Genomic DNA, 22,808 nt, shown 5'->3' with positions numbered 1-22,808 from the left:
TTCAAAGTGTAGTCGCATATATGGCACGTTTGATTTATCACTCACGAGAGCTCATACAGCGTACAGCTATACTGTACAAGCAATGTGTATAGGCTGCCGTGTAGAAGAAAGCAAATAAGACTGTTATTATATCTCAGAACAAGCTCAGACAACTCCTCGGGCTGGTACAGCTTCTCCTGACACCTTTTTGTCAACACCTCAGCTATGACTCATGGCAGGGACACATTTAAAAGAATCAAACAAAACAAAACAGGGAGTACAGTTGATCTCACTGAATTGTCAAAAAGAACAAGTGCAGAAAGGGTGTGTTCTTAAATAATTACTAGATGCTCAAGCCAAGCTATGTGATGTTGTGGCTAAAGCACGTAAAACTTTAATCGCGAGGATGATCTCACACGGAGTATGTAAAGAAGAGTAACATTTGTGGACCAGTTGGGCTCGTCTTACATGCACATTTGTATTTACATATGTTTGTTTTTAAGCCCCTTCATAAGCACGTTCAGTCAAAACATTTGACTTAAACGTTTTGAAATAATCTGTAAATAAGGAGGAATCTATGTTCTATAATCTTACTGATCACTCCATTTCACCAAACCAACGAGATTGAATCATCAGTTTGAATCAACACTACTAACACATGGGTTAAAAATGGTAAACTTCCTATAATCAAAAACTGTACCTACCTGTCATAATGTTAGCACTGTATGGCTTCATCAATGAGATCAAAGGTGTCAATTTATCAAATATTTTTGAAACCCTTTTCATATTTATATATTTAAAAAAGTGATTAAAGGGTTAGATTGAGATCTTCAATGGGGCAGATTTGACCATCAATAGTAAAAGTCTGTAACATGGACTGTAAATGTTAAAGGACGAAGCATGAGTGATGTCAGCCATCTGTTACTGCAGGGGGCTCCGGGGCTCATTAGCAGCAGCCGCCATGTTGAAAATCCTGTCTCAGTCTAACTTTCAGTCAACGAGCTGAGGCGGGTTTTAAGCCTCTTGACAAACCGTTACATAGTGCCCACCTGTCAATCATATCAATATGAGCTATGAATAACACGTATAGTTCATAAAATCAAATTAGAGCTGTAAAAAAAACCTGTATAGTGTCCATGATAATTACTTTGTAATTTTTTTTTGTACCAGGCTTTAAATTTCTGCTGTTAAAAAGGTTTTTTTTAGTGTGTATGTGTGAGCCAGCCTCAAGCAAAAACTCGACGAACTGCAGGATTTTACACTTCGCATGGCTTCCTTTTTCAAGACCAGAGGTTGCGGCTTGTTCTCTAACCATAAATGGATGGCAATATACAGCTGGGAATCTTTTACAAGCATTTAGCTTCTCATTACTAAAAACTGGACACTGGTTCCAAGAAATCTATCATGGAAACACCACAAAGGATGGCAACAAAAAAAGTTAAAATAGTTTGCACCTAAAAATAATTCAAAATAAATAGTGATTCAAAACTAAAATCAGACACGCAACAAGAGATATTCAACACAAAAGTTTATTTGCACTGTGAGGATAACATGGCTTCAAAACACATTTCGTTTACATTTTCATGGTCTGAAGCTACGGCACAAAATATTTCCTTTCATGTCAAAATATTGTGTGTTTGTACAGACATGTTTTCTTAAAGTATTGCAGTAATACATGAGAACGTGTCCTATGAGCTGCTTTATTGGCGAGAAAGAAGACGTGTGGACTGTTACAATGTACTAAACTTGAGCAAATAAAAATAAAAAGACACCTAAAAAAAACCATAGATGTATCCTTAAACATCAGATACAAAATATATACATCGTAACAAATTAGAAGGATTGTACGAAGTAAGTCAACCTGAAGGAAACATGGTCATAAATAAGAGATTGTTCTTTCGTGAAAAAGAAGAGGGATAGCCAAGATACAGAAACATTTTGGCAGAGTGGAGTACCTGATAAAAGAACGTTGCTTTTTCATTAATCAAAGAAAGCAGTTTAAGGCACTTCAAAAGGTGTTTGGATAGTGGTCAAAGAAACTGAAAGCTTCCACAGATGTTACGACTGGCAGGTGCTCAGTCTAAAAAAAATAAAATAAAAAAACTCACAGGCGTCACTTTGAAACCACTTACAAAGACAAATATTCAGTAATATGATGCTGTAATCCCATTAAAACGGTGTTTAATGTTTGGAAACATTATTTGCAAGTCAAATCAAGTTTGAAAGAACGAGTCTGAACGTGTACATCACAACAAGTTTCAAGAAGAAAGAAAAGAACCTGCCCAGGAAATGTCATGTACACAAAGTAGTTGTAAATTTTGCTTTTTTTCCCCCCACACTTTCCAAAGTGCAAAATAAGATATTGCTTTTTCAACCTCACTGAATCAACATAAATTAAAAAAAAAGGAATTTAATACAAATATTTTCGTCCTGAAAAAAATTCACCATTTGAATCTAAATTTGCACCTGCATGAAAAACATTCCACGATTTCTGCAATGACCATATCTACAGTATGATCCAGTCGAGGAGCAGTCATAGATATGTAGAACATTTAAAGTGCTGTCCAAATAATTAGGATTCAACTCTCTAAATCATGATCTTCCCTTCGTTTAACATTTGAGTAAAAAAAAGAGGACATGTCAATAAAGTTATCCTTAGTAAAGGAACCAAAGGAACCCATCAATCTGGCAGTGTACAAGTCTTCCAGTAGCACTAAACACACAGCTAGCTAGCTGCTCTGTCCGAATGAACCAACCACGTATTATCTCTGACTAACTGCTGTTACTTTCTATATAACACACAAGCTCACTCTACCCCTCAAAAATCACATTCTCCAACCTTCCAGTTAATATTGATACGATATCTGCACTTACAGGATGACAGTTTGCGTTTTACTTTATGTAATAAATACTCAGACTATGCACATTAAGGTGTATACAATTGAACATGGAACTCAAGATATTTGGAGTTTGTTTTCTTTGTATTACAATTTTTTTTTAATGAAATGAAAGGTTTGATTATTTTAGTATTATTACTTTTGGCAAATGACATCTTTGAAAATGTCCCTCAATATAAGGGTGGAAATAAATAAGGCAACAGTCGTTTTTAATCCTTTCACAATAAAAAAACCCAACAACTTTTAGGCCAGCACCGCTCAGACTGTCTACACAGTTTTACAATATAATAATATAATATAAATATTTGCTGATATTTTAGTGTTGATTCAATGTCCATGTTGACTTAAAAAAAAGATTGGCTTTTTTTTTTTTTTTTTTTGCAGCAGCAGCAGCAGAGGGTTTCTAGCTCTGGTGTCTCTTCATGTGTAGAGCCAGGTGATCAGAGCGGGAGAAACAGCGGTTACACACACTGCACTGAAAAGGCTTCGCTCCGGTGTGTTTCCTGAAATGGCGAGTCAGCTCGTCAGATCGGGCAAAACGCCATTCACACCCCTCCCAGGAGCACTGGTACGGCTTCTCTCCTTCAGCAGACAGAACAAAAATTAGAAAAACACATATTTTATTTCTTTTTCCTTAATAAGTAAAAACCTAAACCTTAGAAACATGACTTGTGGATATATTCATGATGGAAAAGCCGACACTTAAAAATCATCAATCATAAATCACAGCATGTCCTGTCCTCTCCCCTGCCGCCTTTATGGAGCGGCAGGGGTTTATGAGATTTGACAGCAGTGAGATGTGTTCCAGGTCTGTCAGCAGACAGAATGCATCTGCATGCCAAGTGCATTTTTTCTGCCCGGCAACATCACAACTTTCACCCAAAAATAAGCAGTGCAACTAAAAAAGACATTTTACCTGTGTGAGTCCTCAGATGGGCTTTTAAATGAGAAGACTTGGTGTAGACTTTCTTGCATCCTGAAGAAAAAAAAAAGAAGCGCAATCAGGTCACTTGGTAATGTTCTTAACATATAAATGTGTATGTTTACATGTTCTCTCAAAAGAAAAGTTTATTGTTGACAGAAGAGTCACCTGGGACATCACAGTGGTGTATCCTCCTTCTCTCCAGATCAGGATTATTCCTTCGGTTGAATTTTCCTGGAGTTGACTGGGCCGACACGGGGGACAGTGGGCCAACAGCTGGTGTGGTCTGAACTGGTGTCAGGGTTGAACGCTGGACTGTTATAGGACCTTGGCTTTGGACTAATCCCACATTACAATTCTGGTCTTGGCTTTGGACTAGAGTTGCGTTCGAAGTTTGTCCTGGATCGATGGAATCGTGGGTCTGAAAAGTTATCTTTGAGGCGATGCTGGCTTCATAGGAGGGAGGCGGGGACAGATTGTGAAGCAGCTCCTTCCCCCTGTCTGGACTTGAGGGCTCAGAGTTTGGTGGAGACGGTGGCAGGTAAGTTGGCCTCTGCTGATGGCTGACATGATGATTAAATGGAAAACTCTGGGAGCTGCTTGCGTTTTTAGCAGAATTGTGTGCAGTGGCTGCGTGGACGTTCCCAATAGGAAGACTTAGGGGCGCCATCCCCGCCATCGGGTTAAGCTGAGATCCATGAGCAATCTGCTCCAAGTCAGAGTTCAAGAGCTGAAACAGGGGGACATCGGGGAAATCTGGCACTTCCTGTTTGATTAAAAAGTTGCTGCTTGTGCTGTCATCAACATTAAAGACACCTGGGTACTCTTGGAGTGCTGATGGCGCTCCGCTGCCCTGACAGGCGGGGTGCATCAGAGGGTGTGACGGCTCTGTTTTGATCTGTCTCATTGTCCTGCAGAGACCAGGGTGCAGGTATGTGACATCAGGAAGGAGCAGGCTCATGTTGATGCTGTAAGGTGAGGCAAAGTCCTCAGCGAATGGGGGCTCTAGCGTCAGAGAGCTGTCCTTGGAGAACATTTTAGAATTTACAATGTCCTGTTGGTGCGCAGGCAGGTAGTTGTCCATCTCAGGTTTACCCTGAAAGAGAAGGAAATGATCAAGTCAGTCAATTAGTCTCTTTATCTTAATATAATCAAACAAGTTGAGTTATAAGAAAAACATAACCTGTACAGTGTGCACAAGTAAAGAAATGAACTATCCAGGGCATTAAACATGTCTATTTCTGCTGTGAGGAAGTAAAATTGTTAAACTTCATTGTTCAAAACTGGAGGTTGACACTTGGATGTTTCCCATCGCAAACTATAAGGCTTTATATTTCATGACTATAACACAAGGTCATAAAAACAGTTCAATAAGAAATAAAGCACTTTCATGTTCTTTTTTTTTTTTTTGGATACAGGATGTCAGGAGGGGCCGAGTGCTGAGCTGCTGCTTCTAAGAAATACTTTTGTAAGCTACTCTGCACGTTTTATTGGGTCAGGATTTCAGGCATTGTTATCAATCATATCAAATCCACAAAGCTGTTAAAACCTCTTCTATTTTACCAAGTGCACTCTGAGAAATGACAACCAACCTCGCCATTTCTCAAGTCTATGTCCCTGGGAACCAAAAAATCCAACAAGAATACTTTTAGGTTTACTAAAAATGATCAAGATAGATGCGCAGACAATCCAGATTTTATCATGGTCCCTGAACGCCTCCGTGCTTTGCTACTGGTGATCTAAAGTAATAAAATGTATGATTCTTGAATCATTGATTACTTCATTGCTGATTGATGACAATTAGCTGCTCCTGAAAAAAAAAAAAACATGACCAGAACTACAGAGATCTCCAGAGACACTGTAGTCTAAAAACTGACTGAACTGAACACATTCAGGGATGCATTTGGGGCCTGCGCTTCTGTGCTTACAGTGCCACATCAAAGACCCCCCACCTTAATCCCTCCCCCCCCCTCCCTCTGCCGTTACAAGCAGCAGACGCCCTCCTGAAACGCTCCAGCCAAAGCTGTTTAGAAATACATGTCTGAAATTAGAACATCCAGTTGCTCTCCAGCGCTATGCTTCTTCCTCACAAGTTTCTGGAGCGGGTGCAACGTTTCACATCCCCGGCCGCGTGCGCGCCCTGCCGCATGCGCGTGCAGATTCGGCCTGAATGTCAGCATCAACCGCCGACGATTCAACGCGAATTTCAGTCACATGGTTTTGAACAGAAGCTGTGAATGTTAACAAACACGCACGCAGGCCTGCCTCCTGCATCTTTACTTAAAGGGCAGCCTGTTTTTGCTTTGCTCAGCAACATGCAGTCTTTCCACGTCAATTCAGCAGACATCAGTAAACAGAGAGAGACAGAGAGAGATGCTCTGAGGCAAAAGGGAAAAAAAGCAATCTCCTACCATGTTATAACCCTGATAAGGGGAAGTTCCCGGGACGGCATCCCTCGTGTTACACTGCACTTGTCCATGCTCTTCACCTCTCAGACCGTCCGCTGTTCTGTGAAGAAACTGCGCGTCCTGCCCCGGAGCGACCCAAACATGATTATTCCTCACGGCGGCGGCCATAAAAGCAAAGATACTGTCTTTAACTACCCGAAATCTTTCACAAACAAATGAAACATATGTATTGTTTTGTTTCGGAAGGACCTACACGAGCAAGGAGCCAGCTGTCAAACGCTCATTCTGCCTATTTTGCGCTGGCTTGTCAAATTACGCAACTGCGTGATATCAGCGCGTCTGCAGGGCGGGGCTGAACATGTGCAAAATAAACAGGACAAGCAAGAGATCGGGAAGACATCCACCTAATGCAACGAATAATCTATGTGTTGTATGACGTGCCGGTGAAATGGCAGAGGGTAGGAATAAGACGGAACACGTGTGAGATAGAGGTAATTACGGGAGATGAATGTGACAAGTGTCCTTCAATGAGCAGTTCATTCTCAGATTTGAGAGTAAAAGTGAATCAGTTGGTTTGATCCATTCATGTCATATTCACGTTCTGAAATATTTTATTAAACTTTATGATTTAACTCTGATAAAAAAAAAGAAATAAAAAAAAAAAGATCTTGACTTAAATGGACATGTTGACAAATTTTATAACCCATTATCACGTTTGACCTCTAACACCTTCATGAACATTTTTACAACAGACATGCTTCTGTCTTACGCGCTCCCTTAAATCAAATTTGAGCAAATCCTCTGTAACCTTTTCAGACACACTTTGTGATTTTCTTCAGAGCCTGCAGCACGCTTGGGTCGGCGTCTGGCATGTTAAAAACGCCAGTGACTGCAATGCAGCTGTCTGTCAGGACTGCATATATGATGCCAACATTCCTGAGCCGGTAGTGAAGCCTGCACTCATACAGTACACCGGTGTTGGATGTTTCCATCAAAATAGCTCAGCATTTCACTCAAACACATTGTGGGACACTTGACATCCAACTCTGATCATCTGTGTACAGTTGCAGCAACTTTGCCCTGAACTTAACTGCAAATGCTGCTTTCAAGAACCTTATTCATTATGTGTTACGTTCCCATATTGTCATGGCCTAGTAGGAACTTTGACATATGGTGTTTTTATCTGCCCTTTTTGTTCTTTACATCCCTGGATAAACTCCAGATTTCTGGCTCAGCATTGATAAAGAATCAGTAATCCCACCTCCAGCACTCTTGAGCTCACAGTGGCAGCAGCTTAAAACCTCAGCTTAACACAACTGCTTCGACAGGGGTTTTTTTTTCTTCTTCTCCCTCACACAGGTGGATGAAGTATTTAGAAATGTCAACGACAGTGCCACTACAACATGCTGGAACTGGAAACACAGGTATGCCACAATGTTGGCACGGATTTGGACATGGCTCATTATAACGTGAAAAAAAAATAAAAATCACGGCTTGTAAAAGGATTTTTTTTTTTCTTCCTTTAAATGTGACATTTACTGCCACTCCCTTTTGTTTGTCTTCAGGCACTTTTTGTCCTCTTGTGAAAAATTGTAACTGCGCCCACTGAAGGCTTGACTGAACACGAGTATCTGTGAGGTTAGGTCAAATGTGAAACACTTTAAAGCAAACAAATAATAATTGTGTTATTCTTACTGCACTGGAAAAACATACTGAAACGCTGCTGGATTTTCTGAGTTCATAAAGGACTCAAATCTAAAACATTTCTACTATATCACTGTGATTGTATTATACTCTCATGTATTGGTTGTGCAGTTGATTGTATTTTAATGGCACATCTCGTGTCAATTCTCTCATAGTATGAAAACTTTGGTGAGTGCATAAACATTAACACGCTACACACTTGTCCCTGTGTAAAAAGAAGAAGAACACAGTGACCTGATATTACCTTTTATTCAATTCCTACACATTAACCTTCCTTTAATTAGCTCTTTTTTTGAAAACAAAAACAAATCAATCAGTGGATTGATCAAATTTTATTTCCAATCCATATCAAGTGTTAACTCAAGCCACTTCTCACGATTCGATTCTAAACGGTTCTGAATTTATGGATTGATGATTCAAAGTCTATTTTTGAAGGAGTGCGTACTTCAGGATCTACTCCAGGCATCGGTGAGCCTGGCTGAGTTTCCTGCTGCTCCACTTAACATACTGAGTTAAAGAGCGAACCTTAGCAACTTAATGACTGATTAACCTAACAATAAAGAATTACATTTTTGGAAGATGTAAATATATTAAAAATCTCTAAAGATAAGAATATTAATATTCACATCATTCGATTTTTCCCAACTTTACTGCCTTGTAAATAAGTTAGAATAAGGTACTCGTTGTTATATTGTTTCACCTCGTCTTCACTTTTCAGTGATATAATGATTCATGCTGTGAAACTTCCTGAGCCCCTTCATCCGGTCAGAACTATCTAAGTCTTAACTGACTCATTCGAGTTTTGATAAAGTCAACATTTTGAATCGTTCAGTATGTTCATGGTCTGTAATCCTATCGTATGAACTTTCATGTGTTTTCTAATATTGTGTGTGTTTATTTTTCTGTCACATGATGACCTCTGTGAAGGGACGTAAAAAAAAGCTTTGGCACTGGATGCTCTAGTGTGTTACACTGAACACACGTACGCATTTAATACTGTTGATACTGAAGCAACTGATGGTGCTGACGATGATACTGAGGACTTTGATTCAAATATTCATTATGATATCTGATCGGACTTAAAGACGTTAGGTGACACTTACTGATGTTAATTCCTCCTGTCTAGATCTTATCCCGTGTTAACTATTAGATGTTTGTCCCATTGATTAAAGAATGTTCCCCCCTCCCACCAATTGCATTAGTTCCTGGTGTTGACCCTTTTCTTGCATAATTGCTGACATTATTGCATGGTACAAGTAATTCAAAACATCAAACTTATAAATATACATTTGCTTCAAACATGTGGTAATCTTGTTATGCATGTTAGGTATGTAATCTTTCAAATGTCTTTTACAGTATCATGTACAGTAAACACACTTTCATTAATTTCATTATCTGATATCAATCTATGCACAGTGTAATGTAAATACTGCAAACACTCTCTACCTCATATTAATTAACCCGTTACAAATCATGTTGATCTCAGCATGTCTGCACCATGCAACAATATCGTCTTACTGTAGTCCGCTACACTTGACTTACACTGCTTGTTGTTGACAGTTAAAGTTATATTTAGAGAAAACACTTCACCAACCCAACATACGATGGTATGTGAGCACACCTGGACAATAAATTCTGATTACAAAAAAAAAGAAAAAGAAAAAAGTTTTCAATGTGTGCATTTTTTTTAAATTAATTTAATAAAAGACACCAACTTGTTATTGTCCCAAAGACTGTTATTATTTGATTGAGGTTTTTTTTTTTTTTTTTTTTTTACCATTTTCTCCCCTTTTCCTCCAGTTTCAGCGACCCCACCCTCCCATGCCCCCTCTAAACCCTCTGGGACCAACATTTTAAAAAAACACATTGGTTGTTCCTTTACGCTTCATATTTTCCCCATAAAATGTTATACATTTTAAAATGATTTCATTTATTTGAATTTCACTCATCTGCACTTGTGTGTTGCAACTTGAATGTTTTACTCTGTAATGCTGTTTTGAAATATGCACTATAAATTAAACATTACACTATTGTTGCTTATAGATATCTAAACTGTCTGTTTGATCTTTCTTATATTAAATGATGATTTTTACAGAGACAACAAATACTTGAATATCATCAAAATAAGTGCTTGACAAAAAAAAAAAAAAGTGCTCGCGTGCTCATATTTTCCATGACGCAAACTAATCAGAAACATATTTAAATGTCTGCTGATCAACCAATTAGGATCTGACTGATTGCCCGTCATGGGCTGACCTTTCAGAGTGCAATTTAAATCCGGGGATGTCTCAGCTCCAAGAGGAGCAACTGTCATTCTTGGCTCTTCCTGTGCAGCGAATGTGAGCCGAGCCCTCCTCCATATCCCCCCGTATTAAAACCTCACAATATGCCCAACAACTGCACAGCGGAGGAGAGGGAATGCACGGTATGTGCTTACAGCATCACAACTCCTCTCTCGTCTCACATGGACTAATATGGCCAAGCCAAGAGGGGGGGAAGGACAATAAACACATACAGCACATTGCTACTGTAAGCACACCTACTGTATTATATTCTGAAAGGGTCAAATCACTTTCATAAATAATAAGATGGTCAAATTCCTCAGTGTGGTTTGTGTAATTAATAAGACTATATAGTTTAGCTGCTATCTTATCATTCGTTACTGTTACACCTTTGTGTTAATGAATGCAACACCAGAAACATAAAACATCAGAAGTCCTGTGTGTAGTCGTTTTTAAAGCAGGTGCTCGGCACTCCCACCAGAGGGCAATGGTCAGCTGCAGTGAAACTACGTTTGGGGATCTAATGTACTGAGTCTTTGTACTGCTGAACCATCAAAGTAACACCATGCATTTGAATTCATATTGTGTATAATTGCCTTCCATAGGCAGAGACAAGAAACTTTAATGGGCGTCTTTCTCTGCACTTAACAGACTTTGATTTTGTGGAGTTTTTCTTTTTCGCTGAATGTTTTTAATGACACGCACTGATCCTTTTTTTTTTTTCTAAATTAAAATCTTAACAAAAGTATAGAGACAAGGACAGTGGTTCTTTTTAAAAGATTGCCTCATACACATTCACTTTGTCTTTGCATATTCTCTTTCAAACCTCAAGTAGGCACTCAGAATTACAATTTATTTGATGTCAGCTCTTCAAAGCCTGCCCTTGAAAAAAAACAAAAAAACAACAATCAATAATTTCTTCTTTGCCTTTATTATTTCGTCTCAAGTTTGGCTGTGTTACAAGCCCGGCTTGTTGACTGTGTACAGCATTTATCTGATGTGACACAGTTTCATTAGGCATTAGTAATCATTTCCATAGCACACAACATTAGAGCACTCCTGTTTGTAAAACAGCAGATGAGGCTAATGCCGTCCTCTGGGGAGAAATTCAATATAATTCGTTAATTAAATGGAATAATTTAATTACAGTAACTTAGAAAGCATTCATCAATATAATTGTTTCTGGAGCCAGCATTATAATTGAGGTTTAAGTGAAAACAAGTCCGTTTCTAATGTTGGTAATGTGCTGACATAGTTCTCCCACCCTCCATTTGTTCTTCTCTCTGATCTTCCACCATGCCGTTTCTCCACAGTGTTTTCCTTTGATAGCCGGCCATTGCACATCAGCAAGACCAAAACATTTATTACAGCCATTTAATTTAACCTCTCTACAGGCACGGACACGAAGACAGAGATGATAGCACCGCCGCTCTGAAAGACTCTCGCTGTTCGCCTTCTAATCTGATCCTCTCTGTTGCCCTTTCATAAAGACACCAGAGTATTAGCCCGTCTCCAAACATACCTCTGCCATTTAAACTGTCTTAGATTTCACCGCAAAGACGACCAAATAGAGTCCAATTCATTCGTCAGGGCCTGAATAATAAAACATAATTTTAGTCTAATCTGCCTGAAGAATGTCCTGCGTTTGAAGTTGACAGTGCTCGATCTTCTGGGAGGAATAATTGCCTTTTGAGTACAGCAGGAGAGGCCACTGAGGTAAGCCTGTCGAGGGGTCCGCACCTTACAGGTGTGCCCTTGGTCAGACAGCCTCCTCGTTGTTCTCGGGGGAAAGCCAGACTGAAAGAATTCTTCTGCCAGTTGAAACTTTACAAGGCAGCGGCATAGCAGCAGCACTCTGAAGTCACTGTGTGGCCGCGGAGAAGCGAACAAAGAGACACTGATCTGCTGTAATTCCTCCCGTCCGATACAGCGGACAAATTCCTGTCATTAAAGTTTTATCATTTTGTACGACAGGTTTGTAAAAATTGACCGAGTTGTAATCTGTGAGCGGCTGTATTTATGACAAAGTTACTGACAGTTATCATGCAGAAGTGTAAACGACACTCCTCGTATAGTGCCGGCTTTGTGTGCTAACAGAAGCAGACTTCAACACGAGGGCCTGTTCTGGGTACACAGCCGTTGAAACCCTGTCCGGCCATTGATTTTCAAGTTAAACATTCATTTCCCAGTCATGTCTGTTAAAGTGTAGCAATTTATCAGCCATATGAGATAGTTATTTTTCAAGCCTTCTTTGCTAAGACAAACTAAATCTCTGCTTCATTTGTCAAACTTCTCGCTGGTTTTTAATGGGGGCCTATTAATTGAGCGGGGAAATCTGTCCCCTTTCTGAACACGGCATTGAAAGCTGCTGAACAGCTGTCCTAGCTCTGGAGAATCATATGGAAGAATGCATTATGGGCCTTGTTTGAATATTCCCTTAGATTTGGAATAATCAGGCAGCTATTCAGCAGTGAGATAGCCATGCACAGATGCCAAAGCACAGCTGAGGGGAGCGCAACGCCGGCGTAATGCCGCTCGAACACACACTCACACACACACAGAAAACCAACAGCATGAAAAACGGGAATAATGCAGGTGTGCTTTCTTTCTGTATCCTGTGCTTATCATACATGATAGTAAAGACGCTTTCTTTCACTCCTTTTATCTCCTTTCTTTCTTCTTCCTGCCTTGTTCAAGGTGATCCCAGCTTTGCATATGGCTGATTAATCTTATTGCACAGTAGCTAACATTGATCACAGAAATGATTAGAAATGCATTAGTCAGCAGACTGTTTGGAGTGGTTGCATTTAAGTGCTCGTGCCAAGCCATTTTCCATAGGTGTCCATGTTTTTAATTTTGTTATATAGAATTTTGCAAATGGATGCATGCGTGCCGCCCAAATACAGCATCAAAGCTTTAATGCTTACAGACATAATTTAATCTCGTAGATGGCAGGCCTGATGGACTGTGTAGAGAAGGCTTCCCTGCTAAATTCATTATGCTAAAAGTTGCGAGATCTCACAAGCTGATGAGAGAGAGACAGAGTGGCAGAACCTGTGTTTGTATTTTGTGCCGTGAAATAAATCCCTGCCCTGCTCTGCAATGTTGATGACAGCAGTTTGCACTTTTTTAACCGAGAGCTTTCAACAAGTTTCCAAAGGGAGCAGTCCCAGCTTCTATATACAGCATAGATGCTGTAACTTAAAAAAAAAAAAACATGATGTTTAGCTCTTATCTTAAATGCGTCTATTCTGGGGTTTGATCAGACACAGTAGCTGACAACATGCAGTAGAGGTTTATGTCAGTTCAAGCCCTCAAGTGTTTGAAATGTGACACTGCCACCTAGTGAATTAACTCTAAATGATCTGTTGTTTCCCACTCGAGAAAGTATAAAGTGCAACTGGGAATTCCTTTTGTTTTGGAAACAGCAGCGTTCCTTAATCCTGACGAAATGAAAGTTAAGTGTAGAAAACCTGCCTTCATCCAAACACGGTTTTGAAGTTTTTCTCCATTTTTTCCCCCTGACCTCTCCGACTGCAGGCCCCTCCTCCCCCCTCCCTCATGGCTCCTTTAATCATTCAAACAAAGTCTGTCTTTATCCTAACATTAAACCTTTTCTTCTCCCAATTTTAGACAGACCGAAGTTCAAGTTCACAAATTTATTTGATCATTTTTGTTAAAAAGTTGGAAAACTTTACATTAGGAGACATGACATAAAGAAGTTGAAGTGAGCATGACTAGCTGTTCTTAAAAGCTTCAAAATAATAAACGGCAGTCAAGTTAAAGTACTTTAAAGAGGTACCAGATTAAAGGGGCCTAGGACTAACCTTTAGAAGAAAGAACTGCAAATGAGTAATTGACTTTTTTTTTATTCTGGTCACCTCACAAGTGTGCTTGTTTAAGTTTTATTTTATTATTTAGTTTGATATCTCAAATATTTGCTGAAACGGTAATTGTTGAAGCTCACAGTTAAATATGTGATTCTGTGCTGAACGATTGACAGACTACAACACTGTATTCAGTTACAATTATTCCCCATTGACTGAAACAGTTTGTTAACTTACCTGATTTGCAAATGATATTAACTCTTTATGTCTGCATTAAAAGCATGACAGGCTGGGGCGCTGGTGGCACAGTGGCTAGTGTTCACGCCCCCCGTATGAAGGCTATGGTCTTCAAAGTGGTCGACCCGGGTCCGAATCCGACCTGTAGCTCTGTGTCATTCCCCATCCCCTCTCTCTCTCTCTCTGATTTCTGACTCTACTGTCCCATCTCTGCTATAAAGGCAGAAACAAAAACATGACAAGTGATGGCCGTTTCTTATATTCTTTTTTATATATGTTACTTTAAGCATTTTTTAATAATCATACATTTTTTAAATTAATTATTTCGGCTAAACTTTTCTTTTTTTTTTTCAAGTGCTACAATCTGTCCGGGAGTCCCCTGTGAATAAGTCAGGCATGGAGGAGTGTCAGTAGAAAATGAATTCTTTCGTTACAATCGCGGCATAAAGATATGTTCGCTTACTTGAAGAAAAAAAAAAAAAATGCCTCTCATTATGCGCATTGAAAAATAAAAAAAAGGATTCAAATAAATAAACCCGTACGCACACGGCTTGAATAAATGGCTTTGGAGAATTTCAAAACAATAAAATCCGCTTGATCACTCCGCAAAGGGACACCTTTACAATTAAAAAACATGGCATCCGTTCAACAGCAGAGGTGCAACTCATAAGGGTCCCACCAAGACAACTCCTGCCACATGTTCAACACTCCCCCATTAAAAACCTGGGGAAATTAATGAGCTTCCATTGGCACCCTCACAACAAAGGGATCTATAAAGCAGCCTTAATGTTCTCCGGGAAACTTTACTCTTCAGTAGTTCCCAATCAACCGGTAGCAGCAGATTTGGTTTTATTTCCCTTGTAACCTACAACGGGAGCAGAAAATGCTACTCCCTGCAACTTTACACAAATGTTATCCTTGATTGGAATCGCTCTAAGCTCATTCTTAATCAAAGATTTGTCAATAATTAACCATGTTGGGTTGTCAGAATCTAATTAGATGTGAATATATGGTATATCTTTAAACAACAGCTGAGCCGTGTGCTTTCAGAAATCTATACATGTGTTAAATATTGCCTAACAACACATACTTATGTATTCACAGTTCTTTTTAAAGAGTTTTAAAAAGAAACCCACAAACATGGAGAACAAAACCCTCTGATGTCGTGCGCATTGATTTCTACCTGCTTGTACACAATTAAGAACACTTAGGAATCAAAGAGCGCAGAGGTTTGCAGAAAGGTATTAATTAGAACTTTATTTATGCAGATGCTTTGGAAATTTGCATAAAAAGCAATTCCACAGATGGGTTTATGGCAGTAATGGCTGTTCCAGACTGCAATAAAACATCTGCTTAATCACAACAGAGACAGTCAATGGCTGCTGTGAAAAACAGGCTGTCCAAGTACGTCTCAAAGAAAGTAGAAGTGAGGGGACGAGACGGCGCGGACAGGTTAGGGGAAAAAAAAAAAAAGAGTCGAGAGATTTGGGGTAGGGACAAAAAAAAGGAAAAAAAACAGTGTTCAAACGCAGGGATAGTTAAAAGAGAAACACTTCTTCCAAACATTTGGTGGTGGTACTTTGAGTGCTCTGATGTTGAGAAAAATACCCTTATCGTGTTGGCAGAACAATCCACTTACTGTGTCTAAGAGAAGAAGAGAGAGTTTTGATCCAAGTCAAGCCAAGTCTTTGTCTCCCTGTGCCAACTATTTTGAAAATATTCCACTTTGTGTCTTTTTAATCCACAAGAGCCACACACAGATACGAGCGTTGCGCACAAGCGCACACACCATCTCTCTCTCACACACACACACACACACACACACACACACACACACCCACACAGCAGTGTGGCTGCAAGGTCACTCCAAGTATTGATAAATCACCCAGCTGTGATTCCCTCCTGACAGCTCAAACTAACATCAAGCTGGATGGGGGAGAACAAAAGACCATCAAGCGGCCCTTTTCCTGACACTTTTATTCAATCACGGCCAGATTGCTTACGACAGCACCAGCAGCTGTTTCGTCTTCATCTTTCCCCATTTGATAAAGCGTGTCAAGTCATATTTCTGTAAGTACTTCACCTCACCCCATACTGTGCCGATCCGCAGCGATTCGGCATATGCACATTCCACATGAGGGGATCGTCAAATGGGTCAGGGAGTAATGACACCCCTCTGAAGGTCGCAGCACACTGGAGTGGGGGGTTGGAGCAGGTACGAGGTGGGTGGAGGGTTGGGGGGGGGGGGGCAGGGGGGGGTGACGACAAAGCAACAAGCTGAAGGTCAAAGATAAGAACAGCTGCAGAGATATCTAAGATAGCCAGCAGAAATTAAACAATGAGGCAACGGCAGCAGGGCTTTGATTGTGTGATTGTGTTGTTTAAAAGGTGGAGGTGGTTGTGGCGGAGGGGGGGGGGGGGAATTGCTGGTGTTCAGGATTGTTATTTTGGGATCGCCATCCCATTCAGAGCTCTTCTGTTGACCTTGTTCCTCACGGGATGGAGGCCTGCGATAGGACAAGAGCACAGAGAAATATTGCAGATGTCTATTGTTTGTTTGTGGTCAGACATCAGCCCACGCAGAAATGAGATTTCCATTTCGCCTCTGCCTTTGAATGTTTACATTTAGATTACATTTACAGCACCTGGCTTCCTGTGCGAGTGTCTGATAACGATTACAGGTGGTTGAGCTTATTGTAAAAGATGAAATAATGACCAGGTCCAAGGATGATGTACACAACACCACTCTGATTATTTGGATACAGTTATTTGAGGTCATGCGAATGCAGGATACTGTCTCTGTCATTTATTTCACCAGACATAAATCTTGATGTTTCAGTATAAGTCCCTCCTACCTATTTGTAAAATCTAGACTGGAATATTTTCCTGATATCAAGGATGTCCATCATCATCGGGATTGTGCTTCTACTTAGAAATTCCGCCGAATTTAGAATTTACCAACAAAAAGCATGATATGTAGTTTTAGACTCCAAAACTGGTTCCTCACTGAATCATAACTTAAAATGAAATTAAACTCTTGATGCTAGCATTGCAGTCTTGTTGTCAAAAGATAAAATCCCTGAAATCAACTCATCATTTCCATCATCTGTTTTGACGTATACCAAACAGAAATAGAACTCCCTGGCTTAACTATCAAACATCTAGCATCAAAAAATTTTCATTAAAAAGAAAAAAAAAAGAAAAAAACTCTGGCCACCAAAACCTGCACTGAAGATGTTGAAAGCTATATCACTGACTGGAAAAATACAGTAACACATCTGTCCAAGCCACATTTAGCGCTTGATCTGAGATCTGTCTCAGCCTCACAGGCCTCAAAAAATGAGATCTTCTAAGTCAGGTGTATTCTTGACCAGAGTATAGCCGCCGATGTAAAAGCAGACATTTAAATCAGGTGGAATGTGGGGGACGCTTCTTGTATCAAAAAAATGGGACAGCTCACTCCACTCAGACTTGGCCTGGCTCCCAGGAATGCAGTTAGCTAGCACACAATCACTGCCTATTCACGGTGGCACAGCTGCTGTGGACATATGTTCCCCACCAAAGAAGGAGGACATCAACCAGGCACACCTTGAACAGGTTAGCAGATGAATGGCGTTCAGTCCTTTGACAGTCTGCCCTCGTCTCCATGTATTTTCCCTTGCTCAACAAATAAGTTCCCCTCCAGTATGGCCTAAACTTTTCCCATGCATTCAATTAAAGCCGCGAGGGCACAAGACGGTGCTGTAGGACTGTCGCCCAGTTAGAAATGTGTCAGCTGAATCAGATGGAGCTTTTTGAGAGGAAGCTACAGGACTATTTCCAGTTCAAGAACACAACACACACACCTGTATCAGCCGATTTATAAAATAAGAAAAAAAAAAAAATCAAGCCATGTACTTTTTTTTTTCAAGTCATGTAACAGTTTTATTTTTACCATTTCATTTACTTGAATGAAGCACTTTGACTAAAAGCAAGAAGCAGTCCCACTGACCTCCGGTGTCAGATTAAGACACCAAAACATTAAAACTGCTTTATGAAGACGTGTTTTAAGCTGCTTAATTATACAATGACTTTATTTTGCAGGAAGGAGACCTCTGTGAATGATTTGTTCAGGGGTAAAACGCTGTGAACAATGAATAATTCACAGTCAAACACACACACACACAAAAAAGGCAAAAGCAAATATCTGACTAACAAAATAAAAGCGGACTTCAGGTCGTCTCCGTCGATGATTGGAATTTCCAACTTTTAGAGACAATGCATACACAGAGAATATTCTGACTCCAGTAGAAAAGTCAAATGAGGGACAACTTCTGTAAATAAAATCTAAATTCTATGACATTGGTCAATCATTTAGAGCAATTCCGAAGGACAACCTGCCTAAGGAAACTGTAATAAGGAACATTAATAGTAAAAGCGCACACAAAGACTTTTTCACAGCCCTCAGCAAATGACCAAATGTGAGGGAAAAAGATTACATTTATTCATAGCTGTCTTTCATCAAGAAGCTTAGAACCCAAACTTCGGATGTAACCCCAAATTATATGCATATTGAGCTGACCTCTTTCACCCTTTTTCTTAAAGCCATGGACGAGGTGTGATATGCAAAAACCCAGAGATCCTTCAGCTCATCATTTAGACGATTTCAGCACTTTTGGTTTTCCAGCCGTGCAAGGGTGATCACGTTCGTCACTAATAGATAAAGAAGAGGCTCCTCCATTAGCATGGAGGTCAAACGTGAAATGTACAGTAAGAACTCCTGAGCCTTGCTGTCACTGCAGTGGGAGGAAAAAACGAAAAAAAAAAACAATCTGATTTAACACTTGAAATTCAAAGTCAAACACTTTGAATTGTGAGACAGAGGAAGAGGTAGATAGCTGCAATCCATTCGCACATTATCCACTGTTAACACTCGTGCTTTTGTCACCCGGCTCTGCAGCTGTGACCTATTAGCTTTAGTGAAGTGCTGGGAGGCCACGGCGCCATGCGGAGGTTGTTCACCCATCCAACAGGGCCATTTACAGGAGAGAGACCCCGGAGCCGAGCCGCTCCAGCTCTCTAATGACTCTATCAGCTACACTGATGGGAGCAAATGGCACCTAGAGATTTCAACACGTTCCCTGAGCATGCATTACATTTGCTCTCCTTATTTTTCGTTATTGTGCTGTAATGGCAATGCATAAGTGTGCTTGTAAAGACATTGTCAAATATTTCAAATGACAACATAGTGATACAAGGTCTTGGTCTTGTTTTAGAAATATCTTTCATCCCCGTAAAGATTAAAAAAAAAAAAAAAAGCACATTTGCTAACACATCTTCAAACAATCCCAAAACTCTTTCACCGAAACACAACCCCCGTATCATAGTTTTGATTTCCAAGGGAAGCACGGTTGATCATGCACCTCAATCCAACAATTACAGGAAACTATGTGTAAAATGTGCTCGCCTGTGTGAGAGAAGTCACAGGAGTATTCATTAAGGCCTTTGTGTCCCGTTTGAAATAGTGCTGTTAAAGGCTTTAGCTGTGGGCATCTCTTTGGAAGAGATATAATGATCGTCCAATTAAAGACAGAATCATGAGACCTGTTTATTAGTCCTAATTCATCTCTGCATTGTGCTGAGCATATCAAATACCACAGAGGAAGAAAAAAAAAAATTGCCCACCATAATTACAGATCTATTAATAGTTTCACAACAATGACAAGAAAAGCCATTCACATCATTTTCTATGGTCAAGAACAATACCACAGCACTGTCAACGTAACCATTAAAGTGTGCATTTATACCGGCTCAGTGACATCTCGCATTTCAAAGACGACTCTGCACCTCTTCAGATAAATTACACTTTTTCATTAACCATGCTTTGCTTTGGGTATTATTAATTCTAAATGGATTTTCAGACACCTCTCTACATTCGTAGCTTATCATACAATAGCAGGCTTTTGTGGCTGTACAGGTATTTTCCATTAAGAAAAAGAGGATAGAAAAAAACCCCTTGCAATGCATTGTTTAGGTCTTTGTTTCGCAAGTGTACAGGTGAAGAAAGAAGACGACATAGTAAAGACAAATTAAAGTCCAAACAACTGACTTGAAATCCAAAAATTAATGTCAAGACCATAGACTGTAAATATCAGTAGACGAAGCCTGAGTGACATCAGCAGTTGCTGCAGGGGGCCTTCATGTAGTTAGCTGACAGGGTTCTAGAAATGCTGTCTCAACCTCAACCTTACTTTGAGTCAACCTAAGTGCAGACTAACAGCTGGAACTGAAGCGAGATATGAGTCTCTTAACAAACCGTTACATCAAGTCGTCAATCAATCAGGTAAGCTATGCACCTCATTATACACTTTTCAATGCCATGTATAAGTTACCAAAAAAAACCAACTTCTTATCAGTAATAATACTTTCAACCAAAAGCCGATGCAAGCTTGAACAAACACTGTCTGAATTGCACAAATATGTTGGCATAGCATTTCAGTACCAAAACATTACTAAAGTATTTGAACAAAAATACACATTTTGCAGGAGTACGTGTCTCACACTTGTATTTTTCTTGCAATGATATTAAAACAGGACTCATTGTTAATTCATTTTTCATTTTGGACAGGGAGTATACACAATGATACTGTTTATTTCCCTTTTCTGAGGTACTGTATAACTGTTAAAAGTATAATGTGTCATGGTATTGGATATAGGGAAATGTAAATAACCAAAAATACTAAAGGGACTGTTTCAGCCAGCTTGAAAGGTGACATACAAATTAAGCAACTGAAATGCCGACGCACCTGTTTAATGAGTGACTATGTTTGCTGAAGACATTAAGCCAAATTCGTACCAACACACGTTGGTGTGTCTACACGTTGAAGAACGAGAGCTCTCATGAATGCCCCTTTGCTTAGTTTTTGCAAGTTTTGTTAGAGGACTACATTTCAACATTTTTTCTTGAAACCACAGACGACATGTTTTCACAGTTTCTTTTTAACTTTTATCAGAGAAAACCAACCCCCCCCCCCCCCAAAAAAAAAAAAAAAATAAGAATCACACACTAGTATTGCAAACATGAGAGCTTAAACCTCAGCTGAAAGTTTAGTTGGGATGCTACGATGCAAAGGCCTTGTGTTAATATATTTGCGGAATTAAAATGCATCGATTTGCAGTCCAAATATTTTACAGCCACTGACCAGAAAGTGTCCCCCCCTGTATGTCTCATGCCATGCAGCTGCAGAGCCTGATCATAAATCCTAACCTGGTGAAAGAGATTTTTGTTCAGACTTTGTCAGAGAGGTGTTGATTCACCTTTATGGCTCATGATGCTTTATTGGGTGATTATATTTTCACTGCATGAGGTGACACTACTTCACCATTAACATCCTTTTCGATATCAGCTTCTCCTTTGCACATGTGCTCCTTTTAGTTAGTTTATTGTCAGGCAGTGCAGAAGTGTAAGCCAGAGTGGGCAGTAGAAATATTCAGTGACCTGCTGCAGTGGCAGGTGATCAAAAACATACAGTCACACCAGGATGATAGTCCCCCCTGATTGGTCAGAAACTACATATTGACAGGCTCATGGGCATTCAGTGCTACTATTGTTTTGCTGCAAGTCATTTATTTACTCGCCTTAGGACTGCCATTTTCATTTTGTCTTTAAAAGTTTTTCCCCCCTCGTGTCTTACTGTCCGCTCATGATGGACATCTTTTTGAGTGTCATGCGACTCTTTCTGTTTCCTTTTACACTCTGTGGACTTGTAATGGTGGATACTTTAAAATGTTTGGATGAGTGGATTTAAAAGAATCCTGAATGAAAATACAGCCACACTAAGTGTGTGTTCATTACAGCTCTATGTGTCGGAATAAATAATGGCAACCACCTCACGGGACATATTTCTTTAACTTTGCAGTGTTTGGGATTATCGGAGCGAAGAGGCTGCAGTATTCGTCCACTTCTCCTGTCTCAAGGATATTGGCAAGCTGCTCTGATCCCTGAAGTGATGTGACAAGTCGACCTCAAGTCAAGGTAGGAACCTGATTTTTTTAAAAAAAGAAGTAAAATAAGTTATAGACAGTACAGCTTTCAAACTCCAACCCAGCTTTCACGCATATCCAATGTTTCCTTTCGAACAGTCTTTGCTGCCTTTTTAACAGTAAAACTAACTTCAGTAAAAGCAGCGGCCTCCGCCAGCTTTCGGGAAAAGAAACCTCTGCAGACTGCACCGGCATATCAGTTTCACATGATGGGAGCTCCTCCTGAACTCCATCATATTACCAGCCAGAATGAGGCCACTGTGTTGGCACAGCATAAAGAAAGGAAGGTCCTCTTACAAGTTAAGTTGAAACTGACCCAGCTTTTTGCACAATGCAATGCATTATCATCCAGCATTTTAATTTTCATGTGGTATTTCTAATGTCCACCATGTGACATATTTGAATAGTATCATAGACATGTTGAGCCATTGCTCATGTTGGTCTTCATACATTATATTTCAATATTTCTTTTTCTAACAACACTGTTTGCAGCTTGGGTGCTCGGCAAACAAGATTTATTTAACATAATT

At 39.8% G+C, this 22,808-nt stretch overlaps 1 protein-coding gene across 2 annotated transcripts; it reads right to left on the bottom strand.

Annotated features, from left to right (window-relative positions):
* Positions 1-1,490: 1,490 nt before the first annotated feature.
* klf5b (Kruppel like factor 5b) lies at positions 1,491-14,379 on the bottom strand. Of its 2 annotated transcripts, none has more exons than XM_079358390.1 (4): positions 14,257-14,379; positions 3,967-4,894; positions 3,793-3,852; positions 1,491-3,458 (listed from the first exon to the last, which is right to left on the bottom strand). In XM_079358390.1, exons 2-4 carry the CDS (start codon positions 4,880-4,882, stop codon positions 3,280-3,282), a joined length of 1,155 nt encoding a protein of 384 aa, XP_079214516.1. In that variant the 5' UTR covers positions 4,883-4,894; positions 14,257-14,379; the 3' UTR covers positions 1,491-3,279. The 2 variants fall into 2 exon arrangements, with proteins under 2 accessions (XP_079214516.1, XP_079214515.1); XM_079358389.1 differs by lacking the exon at positions 14,257-14,379 and adding an exon at positions 6,210-6,528.
* Between the last annotated feature and the right edge of the window lie 8,429 nt (positions 14,380-22,808).

Source organism: Symphodus melops (assembly GCF_947650265.1).
Source record: "Symphodus melops genome assembly, chromosome: 12".
Lineage (NCBI taxonomy): Eukaryota > Metazoa > Chordata > Actinopteri > Labriformes > Labridae > Symphodus > Symphodus melops.
The sequence above is the reverse complement of the archived record's forward strand: the minus strand, read 5'-3'. Positions and strand labels throughout refer to the sequence as shown.